This window comes from Oryx dammah, unplaced genomic scaffold (assembly GCF_014754425.2).
Source record: "Oryx dammah isolate SB20612 unplaced genomic scaffold, SCBI_Odam_1.1 HiC_scaffold_18, whole genome shotgun sequence".
Taxonomy (NCBI): domain Eukaryota; kingdom Metazoa; phylum Chordata; class Mammalia; order Artiodactyla; family Bovidae; genus Oryx; species Oryx dammah.
Window position 1 is genome coordinate 105,475,399 of NW_024070202.1, and position 11,636 is coordinate 105,487,034.

Here is an 11,636-nt window from a genome sequence, read left to right on the forward strand (position 1 = left end):
CTGTCCATGAGAGCTCAAGGCAAGAGCACTGGAGTGGTTGCCATGCCCTCCTCCAGGGGATCTTCCTGACCCAGAGATCCAACCCACATTTCTTATGTCTCCTGCATTGGCAGGCAGATTCTTTACCACTAGCGCTACCTGGGAGGCACCTTTTTTCTTGATTCATATCAAATACACATAGGAATCATGTGTTGGGACCTGTACTCCTAGTCATTCTCTAAATGATCCAGGGAACAGTGTTAAAGGGCTAAAGGAGGTGTCTGTGCTTCCTCTTGGGATAAGACTGAAAAGAACAGAGAACACCACCCTTGTAGCCTAGACTTTTATGACCTCAGGGTAATAGATCAATTTTCCACAAACTTATCTACATTCCATCTTCACATAATAGTTCAACTCTATGTCCACTGCTTTCTCAGCAGCCAGACTGAAGAGAAAGTACATAAAAAACAACTTATTTCACTTGAACATATTTGGTTTTATAAATGATTTTATTTCAGTAGTGTTCTCAGGATGGGAGGAAGGTGAAGCTGGCTAACAGGGAGGGTCATGAAGAGATGAAGCTGTTTAGTTGGAAGCGATGGTCTGCTGAATCCAGCTCACGTAGTTGCAGACCTTGGTGTAGACACCAGGCTTGTTTTTCTGAGCGCAGCCATAACCCCAGGAGACAATGCCCTGGAGCTTTCCACTGCAGACCACAGGGCCGCCAGAGTCACCCTGGGCGAGAAGGAAGAGCCAGTTAGAATCCACAGCTCTGCCCAGAGGGGAGAAAGGCTCAAAGGTGTTCCTCCTTTCCCCGAGGACCATGTTTCCAAGTGCTGATCCTCCACGAAGCCCGTCTCTTTCCCTGGAAAGCCCACCCTCGTTCTCCAAGCCATGCCCCTTTTCTTCTCCTCCTTCCATCTAGATCCCTTCTTTCCTCAGCTGCAGGTCTGTAAGGCCAGAAAGGAATGGGTAGTTCAGTGCTGCCCGCCCAGCCAGGCTCTTTTCAGAGTTCACCACCACTATATACTTCCTCAGAAGGGCACCTGGATGTACTGCTTGCACACGATCTGTGTATCTTTTCGCCTGAAACTTAACCATTAATACGGCAAAAAGAAAACTTGTACTGGTACAGCCACTATGGAGAACAGTGTGGAGAGTCCTTAAAAAATTGCAAATAGAACTGCCTTATGACCCAGCAATTCCACTGCTGGGCCTACACACCGAGGAAACCAGAATTGAAAGAGACACATGTACCCCAATGTTCATCGCAGCACTGTTTATAATAGCTAGGACATGGAAACAACCTAGATGCCCATCAGCAGATGAATGGATAAGAAAGCTGTGGTACATATACACAATAGAGTATTACTCAGCCATTAAAAATAATACATTTGAATCAGTTCTAATGAGATGGATGAAACTGGAGCCAATTATACAGAGTGAAGTAAGCCAGAAGAAAAAACACCAATACAGTATACTAACACATATATATGGAATTTAGAAAGATGGCAATGATGACCCTGTATGCGAGACAGCAAAAGAGACACAGATGTGTAGAGCAGACTTTTGGACTCTGAGGGAGAGGGAGAGGATGGGATGATTTGGGAGAATGGCATTGAAACATGTATACTATCATGTAAGAAACAAATCGCCAGTCTATCTGATGCAGGATACAGGATGCTTGGGGCTGGTGCACGGGGAGGACCCAGAGAGATGTTATGGGAGGGAGGCGGGAGGGGGGTTCATGTTTGGGAATACATGTACACCTGTGGTGGATTCATGTCAATGTATGGCAAAATGAATACAGTATTGTAAAGTAAGATAAAGTAAAAATAAAAAATTTTTTTAAAAAAAACTTGTTATTTTTCCCCAGCCTATCCTGAGCCCTCATGATCAGTCCCAGAGACCGCTTTTCAATGTTCTGAGTTTCAGGAACTGGGGAATGCAGTGGAGATACGTGAGGCTGAGCTGAAGAACAAGAAGCGCGAAGCAGCTCACCTGGCAGGAGTCCTTTCCGCCCTCCAGGTAGCCCGCACAGAACATGTTGCTGGTGATCTGGCCTGGGTAGGCACTTTTGCAAGAGCTGTCAGATAGGATGGGGGCCTTCAGACACTGCAGGACATCAGGGTAGCTGGCTGTTGGGGACAAGATTGAAAAGAGAAGAGGATTACCCATACATTCTGGGAAATAGCTTTCTCAGTACCTCTCCCCATCTTCCCAATATTCCCATTCCTTCCCTCCAATTGCAGGTAGCTTCTATTTTGGAAGAACAACCATTATCTGGAGGGTCTTCCAAATGGTTTAGTCAGCAAACTGTTCTCTCCCTAATACTGGTGTCAGTGACCACATATCTTCAACCTGGAGACTTTATTTCTGAAGCAGGGCTATACTTTGAGCAGCTCTAACCTCAGCCTCTATTCTGTGTACCTCCTCATTCTTGGCTTCTCTGCAAATCACCATTCATATTTTAGCTGCATGCCTGGCAGCGTTAGCATAGTCCTTTCTTTCTGTGTTGTCAAGCAGAGGGAGCCTACATACTTCCGTTATATACCCCAAGATTCCACAGAATGCCAGTCTCCTCTGGGAACGCTGCCTTGGGTGACAGAGGGCTACCTGACCCTGAGCATGGTTTTCACCTCCAGGATTCTCAGACCTGGTGACCGCGTTCTCGTGAGACTTACTGCCACTGCTCTTGGTGTTGCCCCAGCCAGAGATGAGACACTGGGTGCCAGCAGAGGCGCAGGATGTTGGCAGAGAGACAGAGGCTACTCGGCTGTTGAGACTGGCAGCTGACTTCAGTTTAATCAGCATGATGTCGTTGTTTAAGGTGTTTGAGTTGTAGCTGGGATGGACGATGGTCTTGGATGCGCTGATGAACTGCTCATTGCCCTCAGCGACGTTAATGTTGTCTTCCCCCAGACGCACCTGGATTCCGCTGGGTCAAAAGATGACAAGTTCTCTAAGTCTCCAGTGTGAGGGCCTCGCCCTCCCCGTGGAGCCCAGTCTTGAGCATAAGCACAGACAGAGGGCCCTTGCGGTGCACGCATGTGCACGCACACGCGCACACACACACACACGCACACACAGACACTCATCTCCTGCGTCCCCTGCATCGGTAGAGTGATTCTTTACCACTGAGCCTCCTGGGAAAGAGCTATGTTAGAATACTCTAGATATATTCAACCACTCACTATTTTCCTTCCTGTGTCTTTACTGCCTTCATTTGGAAGGCCTCAATGCATACAATGTCTGGTGGGGGTGTATAATGAGGTCTTGGAATCTGAATGCTCCCCCTCAAGCATGACTCTGTTCACCCTGATTGTCTGTGGCATGGTTGAGGATGCCCTGACCTCAGAGAACAGGGCTGCGAGTATTGGTTACTTACGACTTGTAGCAGTGAGCCGCAGACACCACCCACCGGCTGTTGATGAGGGAGCCCCCGCAAAAGTGATAGCCAGAGTTCAGGGACACTTGGTAGGGGACAGTATTTGCCCCACAGGTGTAGCCGCCCACGATCTTGTCATCATCGTCCACGGGGAAAGCAACTGACAGAGGAAAGTTGGAAACTATCTGAAGAGCTGACCCACTGTGGAATTTCTACTCAATAGCAAGGTTTTGCAGATGAACCAGATAAAAAAATAGGTCCTATTTTCTTATCAGGCATAATCAAGAAACTGTGATTTTAGCATTATTATTTTCAAAATCTTATTGTTCTATACACTTGACACATAGGCTAAATATTTATGCTATTATAACTATTAATGTTTAATGCATGCTTTACATTTGATCAATATATGGATTTCTTTTTTTTAATGTATGTGATACACACACTCATAGCAGAGACTCCTTACACAATATACACCTTGAAGCCCACTACCTGAGAATATAAAGAATATTTTTGGCACAAAGGAGACATTTAAGTATGTGTTCAGTGAAGCTTTGCCGTCACCGTCATTGTGTTTATTTGTAGAGTTCAGTACAGCATAAATACCACAAGAGGTAACAGAAAGGAAACTCTTAAATGCCACCTGAGTTGTTCTGACCTGTAAAAGAATAAGGAGTTTTGTACTTTTGTTCCCCCAATTTCTTCTTGGTTCTCACCTAAAATATTCACTAAATAATCTCATAGAACATTATAAAGTTTCTCTCTCCAATCTTTCTCCTCATCCCAATCATGTTTCCAACATTTTAAATTTATTCAGCACTGTAAATTTTGGACCACTGACTTACTATGATTCCTAAAGACTTTAAATATCTGGGATCATATGCTATATGCCCCATTGTTCATATTTTCTGAACTAACTTTGAGATAGACAATTTTGATATATAAGTAGGCCTATTGAATTCATTTATAATAATCAAATTTGAGGAAACTTTGTAATAAGTTTGAAGAATACAACTGTATTGAATAGTATAAAAACTGAATAGTTTTTGCATTACTCCAAAATTTCATTAGTGAAGATGTGGTAAAACCCAGCCTAAAGATTTTATTCATAAGAAATAGAGTGTCTTTGCCTGTTAAGCCCCCTCTTAAGAAGCTTTTTAGTATAGAGGAGACTCAGGTGAGATACTCACAGCCTCAAGGTGCTCGAGTAGTCGTTTGTTCCAATTGTTAGCTACAAATTCTTTGAAAGATCAAAACATTTCCTTAATGTTGACTATCTTTTCTTTTTCACTCTTCGTAGACTGTACCTGAAATTCAGGGCAGATTCTTCCTCCTGATGCTTTCTACACTGATCACCCCAACTCTCCGTAATCTCCAACAAATGCGATTTAGTTGTCTACAGATATGTGTACTATACACTGTTGTTTCAACATCTTAAGCCTCTTGAGTACAGAGATTATATTTGGCATTCACTATTGGCTTCCAGAGTACAAAATACAACCTTAAAAAAGTCATAGACCCCTGCTGATCACTTATTTGTTAAGACTCACCAGCGGCTCCCAAGAGAGCCAGAAAGACGAAGGTCTTCATGGTTGCTCAACGGTTCTGGACTAGGGACTAGGTTGCAGGGTTTCCATCCACAGCTAGTTATATGTCCAGGTTTTTCATTGACACCCATGGCCACAGGTGCCAGAAATGTGATTTCCCTGGAAAATCACAAATCCAAATTTAGAATTCAATTCCATGCCACACTGAAGATAAGTCAGCATCCAAATTAAACATCCGCCTGTGTCCACTTTTCCAGAAGGTTATGGGAATGGAAGAAATGAGTCCACCTGGTGGACGCTGCTCCCCTAAATAAAAAGTAAGTTGGGGAAAGATCACACAACAGGGCTACAGGTGGCTTGATTCCCAGACAAAAAATTTAGGTCCTCGGTTGTCTCAAGTGTGAACTTTTACCCTGAGGACTATCTTGAGAGCTACACCCTTGATGTTTAATTAATATTGCCTGTTTCACAATTATATCATCTGTCTTGTGGTAGCAATGGCCTTGTATACCCGTGTTAATGTTTTGTTATTAATAGGAACACTTGTTGCCCTAAGAAAAGAACAAAAATTTTATTCAAAACCACAATAGTTCAAAATAGAAAAGAGAAAGTGAGCCCAATTTATACTTATCTGAGCTTACTGTTTAATAGGTATATTCTAAATACTTAGCCTATGTCAAATCAGTAAATCTCTAGACAAACCTATAAGATCCCTCTTATGATTCCTATGTCACAGATGAGAAAACTGAAGGCTCACAAAAACACAAGGGACCATGCTAAAATCACAAGGCAAGTCCATGGTAGAGTCAGGATTCCAGCCTTGGAAATCTGGCTTCAGTGTCTATGCTCTCAACCACTATGTAACACTTCCCTAGTCAGTTCACCAAAATCTGGAGGCTGAAATGTTACAGAATTCTTGGCCAGTGAAAAGACAATGGGACTTTATTGAGTGCTTATAATGTATCAAACACTGTGGACCGGATCAGCTCATTCAGTCCTTACAAACAACTTTGTGAGTGCTGTGCTCTAAGTTTTGCCATTTTTATAGATGGAGAAGTTGTACTTAGAGAAGCTAAGATTTTTTCCACAAATTTTCAGTTCTGTGAGGTGATCCATACAGGATTCAAACACAGCAAGCCTCACCTCAGAGCCCATGCTTTCCACATAATGCCATACACATAACAGAGGAATGATGAAATAACGTACTTTAAGGCAGGACAGCAAAAATTAAACAATTTAACATTCTCTTTGTGTCACTTTGCACTTCTTCCTTTCCTCCTAATGTGCAGTGTGCTTCTGCTTTTCATAGCTCCTCAAAAATGGAGTGGTTGCAAGACAGTAAAGTTCTTTTTTTCCATTTCTTCTGAAGGTAGCAATATAACTTCTTAAAAGTTTTGTTTTTTCCCAGCTCTGTAGGGGTCACGATGTCTTGCTTCTTGCTTTGTACATGCTTACCTGGACTGTGTATCCTTGGTAAACTTTACGTAAGCTATCACCATGTCATTTCAGTGTATGATCCTGGGACTCGAAAATGTATATATCTGTGCTTTTGATGTCTAACAGGCGGAACAGTCTTCAAAGCTTCTTACAGTCTGTCTCACTGGTTGTAATCCTCAGCTTGGGTTGTGTAAAATCCCCCTTTCCCCCCCTTAATTTGATTGCTCATTGAATTTTTCTCCATAGGAGAGAACTCTGAATTCTACCAAATTAAGGGATGATTACAAGGAGCATAGGAAATTCTGAAATATCCAAGAAATGGATTCTTGGAGCAAGAATTGTCATAATAAATGTGACACAGCAGAGTACCCAGGAGAGGTGAATCTAAGTGAGAATGAACCTCTAGCTAGATTATAGCAAGAGTCTGCACCTATACAATGCATCTGGATGGCATCCTAGGATGCTGTTTCTTCTTTAGCAAATTGTCACTCCTAAAGTAGGTTCTGTGTCTTTTTCATTTGAAAGTTTTCTGATATGAAGATAACGAGTAGAATGCAGTTTCTCCACTCTGGCACTGTTGATAGTGTGAGCCAGATAATTGCTGTGGGGTGTTAGCCTGCACATTGTAGGATATTCATCAACATCCCTGGCTTAAAGTTACAAGTAGCACTAGTCTTCCTCTAGTTATGACCAAAAGTGTCAATGGAGGTAAAATATAGCAGAGCAGCTCCTAAGGATGCAGCCATGGAAAGTGCCTATATTGTCCTTAATTGAACTCATACCCACTGAGTACATTGTACACAAGGCAGGAAGCTACCAGTCACTAATTCCTAGAAATCAAGAAATGCTAAGGAGTAAGAGGAGAACCAGATCCAGAATGAAAAATGGGGTATCTTCTCATCATATTTAATTATCTTCCATTTTTGATACCTCCACAATGAGGTATTGGGTATTATATTTTTCTATATCATCCCTGAAACTTCCCCCCAATCTTCATCAAGGATCTTAACCCATACAAAAAACACATTCTAGAGAAGAGTTTGCACAATAATTGGCTTGTGTGCTGCTGTGTCCTAGAGGTCTCTGTATGGTGTACCCTGGGCTTTTTGACTTGAATTCCTTCTATTGGGATGGGAAAGAATGAAGGTTCCAAGTTAAGGACAGTTATCTAGGAAGAAAAGCAAATTCCCAACAAAACCCCTTGAGACCTGTCTGGCTGCAGTGTGATGATTCTTCACTCATCCAAAGCAGTAGCAGGAATATAAGAAGAATGCCAAGTGATGATTTCCAGACTTCAGTAGTTCCCATACAACTTTCACACATGTTGCATGTAAACTGCTTAGCATAGTGCTTGTACTCTAGTTACCTTCTCACTTTCTTTTTTTTTCTTTTTAATTTATGTTTTAATTGAAGGATAATTGCTTTACAGAATTTTGTTGTTCTCTGTCAAGCCTTAACCTGGATCAGCCATAGGTATACATATATCCCCTCCTTTTTGAACCTCCCTCCCACCTCCCTCCCCATCCCATCCCTCTAGGTTGATACAGACCCCTGTTTGAGTTTCCTGAGCCATATAGCAAATTCCTGTTGGCTATCTATTTTACATATGGTAATGTAAGTTTCCATGTTACTCTATCCATACATCTCACCCTCTCCTCCCCTCTCCCCATGTCCATAATCTATTCTCTATGTCTGTTTCTTCATTGCTGCCTTGTAAATAATTTCTTCTTTTTTACTGAAGAAATTTTTATTCTAAAAATCTAGAAATTTTCTAGATTCCATATATGTGAATTAGAATACGGTATTTATTTTTCTCTTTCTGACTTACTTCACTCTGTGTAATAGGTTCTAGGTTCATGCACCTCTTCAGAACTGACTCAAATGCATTCCTTTTCATGGCTGAGTAATATTCCATTCTGTATATGTACCACAATTACTTTATCCATTCATCTATCGATGGACGACTAGGTTGCTTCCATATTCTAGCTGTTGTAAATAGGGCTGCAGTGAACAATGGGATACATGTGTCTTTTTCAATTTTGGCTTCCTTAGGGTATGTGCCTAGGAGGGGGATTGCTGGGTCACACAGTGGTTTTATTCCTAGTTTTTTAAGGAATCTCCATACCATCTTCCATAGTGGCTGTATCAATTTTCATTTCCACCAACAATGCAAGAATGTTCCCTTTTCTCCAAACCCTTTCCAGCATTTATTGTTTGTAGACTTTTTGATGATGGCCATTCTGAACAGTGTGAGGTGATATCTCATTGTGGTTTTGATTTGCATTTCTCTAATAATGAGCAATGTTGAGCATCTTTTCACGTGTTTGTTAGCCATCTGTATGTCTTCCTAGGAGAAATGTCTGTTTAGATATTTTTCCTACTTTTTGATTGGGTTGTTTGTTTTTCTGGCATTGAGTTGTATATGCTACTTGTACATTTTGGATGTAAATCCTTGGTCAGTTGTTTCATTTGCTATTCTTTTCTCCCATTCTGAAGATTGTCTTTTCACTTTGCTTAGTTTCCTTTGCTGTGCAAAAGCTTTCAAGTTTAATCAGGTCCCACTTGTTTACTTTTGTTTTTATTTCTGTTACTCTAGGAGGTGGGTCATAGAGGATCTTGCTTTGATTTATGTCATTGAGTTTTGCCTATGTTTTCCTCTAAGGGTTTTATAGTTTCTGGTCTTAACATTTAGGTCTTTAATCCATTTTGAGTTTATCTTTGTGTATGGTGTTAGGAAGTGTTCTAATTTCATTCTTTTACATGTGGTTGTCCAGTTTTCCCAGCACCATTTAATGAAGAGGCTGTCTTTGCCCCATTGTATATTCTTGCCTCCTTTGTAAAAAATAAGGTACCCAAAGGTGCATGGGTTTATTTCTGGGCTTTCTGTCTTGTTCCATTGGTCTATATTTCTGTTTTTGTGCCAGTACCATACTGTCTTGATGACTGTAGCTTTGTAGTATAATCTGAAGTCAGGAAGGTTGATTCCTCTAGCTCCATTCTTCTTTCTCAAGACTTTCTTGGCTATTTGGGGTCTTTGTGTTTCCATATGAATTGTGAAAATTTTTGTTCTATTTCTGTGAAAAAATGCTATTGGTAATTTGATAGGGATTGCACTGAATCTGTAGATTGCATTTGGTTGTACAGTCATTTTCACAATATTGATTCTTCCTACCCAGGAACATGGAATATCTCTCCATCTGTTTGTGTCATCTTTGATTTCTTTCATCAGTGTCTTATAATTTTCTGTGTACAGTTCTTTTGTCTCCTTAGGTAAGTTTATTCCTAGACATTTAATTCTTTTTGTTGCAATTGTGAATGGGATTGATTCCTTAATTTCTCTTTCTGATTTTTCATTGTTAGTATAGAGAAATGCAAGTGACTTCTGTGTATTGCTTTTGTATCCTGCAACTTTGCTAAATTCACTGATTAGCTTTAGTAATTTTCTGATACTATCTAGGGTTTTCTATGTACAGTATCATGTCATCTGCAAACAGTGAGAGCTTTACTTCTTCTTTTCCAATCTGGATTCCTTTTATTTCTTTTTCTTCTCTGATTGCTGAAGCGAGGACTTCCAGGACTATGTTGAATAATAGTGGTGAAAGTGCACACCCTTGTCTTGTTCCTGATCGTAGGGAGAATGCTTTCGTTTTTCACCATTGAGAATAATGTTTGCTGCAGACTTATATATGGCTTTATGTTACTGTGTTAAGGTAGATTCCTTCTATGCCCATTTTTTGAAGAGTTTTAATCATAAATGGGTGCTGAATTTTGTCAAAAGCTTTTTCTGCATCTATTGAGATTATCATATGGTTTTTATATTTCAATTTGTTAATGTGGTATATCACATTGATTGATTTGCATATATTGAAGAATCCTTGCATTCTTGGAATAAACCCAAGTTGATCATGGTGTATGAGCTTTTTTATGTGTTGCTGAATTTGTTTGCTAAAATTTTGTCGAGGGTTTTTGCATCTATGTTCATCAGTGATATTGGCCTATAGTTTTCTTTTTTTGTATGTTGTCTTTGGTTTTGGTATTAGGGTGATGGTGGCCTCATAGAATGAGTTTGGAAGTGTTCCTTCTTCTGTGATTTTTTGAAAGAGTTTTAGAAGGATAGGCATTAGCTTTTCTCTAAATGTTTGATAGAATTCTCCCATGAAGCTGTCTGGTCCTGGGCTTTTGTTTTTTTGGAAGATTTTTGATCATAGCTTCAATTTAAGTGCTTATAACTGGGTTGTTCATAATTTCTATTTCTTCCTGGTTCAGTCTTGGAGATTGAGCTTTTCTAAGAATCTGTCCATTTCTTCTAGATAATGGATAAAATAAAATTTTATCCATTTATTGCCATATAGTCATTCATAATAGTCTCTTATAATCCTTTGTATTTCTGCACTGTCTGTTGTAACCTCTCCTTTTTCATTTCTAATTTTGTTGATTTGATTCTTCTCTCTTTTTGTCTTGATGAGTCTGGCTAAAGGTTTGTCAGCTTTGTTTATCTTCTTAAAGAACCAGCTTTTAGTTTTATTCATCTTTAATATTCTTTCTTTCATTTTTTTCATTTATTTCTGCTTGGATCTTTATGATTTCTTTCCTTCTACTAATTTTGGGGTTTTTTGTTTTGGCTTTTCCAGTTGCTTTAGGTATAAAGTTGGGTTGTCTATTAGATGTTTTCCTTGTTTCTCGAGGTAGGATGGTATTGCTAGCAACTTCCCTCTTAGAACTGCATTTACTGCTTCCCATAGGTTTTGAATTGTCATGTTTTCATTGTCATTTGTTTCTAGAAATTTTTTGATTTCCCTTTTGATTTCTTCAGTAACCTGTCGGCTATTTAGAATTGTGTTGTTTAACCTCCATGTGTTTGTGTTTCTACAGGTTTTTTTTTTTTCTCTTGTAATTGATATCTAGTCTCATAGCATTGTGGTTGGAGAAGGTGCTTGATACAATTTCAATTTTCTTAAATTTACTGAGGTTTGATTTGTGACCCAAAATGTGGTCTATCCTGGATAATGTTCCATGTGCCCTTCAGAAGAGGCACTATTCTTCTGCATTTGGACAGAATGTCCTGAAGATATAAATGAAATCCATCTCATCTAGTGTATCATTTAAGCCTTGTGTTTCCTTATTAATTTTCTGTTTTGATGATCTGTCCATTGGTGTGAGTGAGGTGTTAAAGTCTCCTACTGTTATTTCATTACTATCAATTTCTCCTTTTATATCTGTGAGTGTTTGTCTTATGTATTAAGGTGCTCCTATGTTGGGTTCATAGATATTTACAATTGTTATGT

The 11,636-nt window shown here is 39.8% G+C and overlaps 1 protein-coding gene across 1 annotated transcript; it reads right to left on the minus strand.

Annotated features, from left to right (window-relative positions):
• Positions 1-469: 469 nt before the first annotated feature.
• LOC120877556 (cationic trypsin) lies at positions 470-4,957 on the minus strand. The gene is made up of 5 exons (XM_040259904.1): positions 4,918-4,957; positions 3,368-3,527; positions 2,664-2,917; positions 1,981-2,117; positions 470-714 (listed from the first exon to the last, which is right to left on the minus strand). The coding sequence occupies exons 1-5, from the start codon at positions 4,955-4,957 to the stop codon at positions 565-567; spliced, it is 741 nt and encodes a 246-aa protein (XP_040115838.1). The 3' UTR covers positions 470-564.
• Between the last annotated feature and the right edge of the window lie 6,679 nt (positions 4,958-11,636).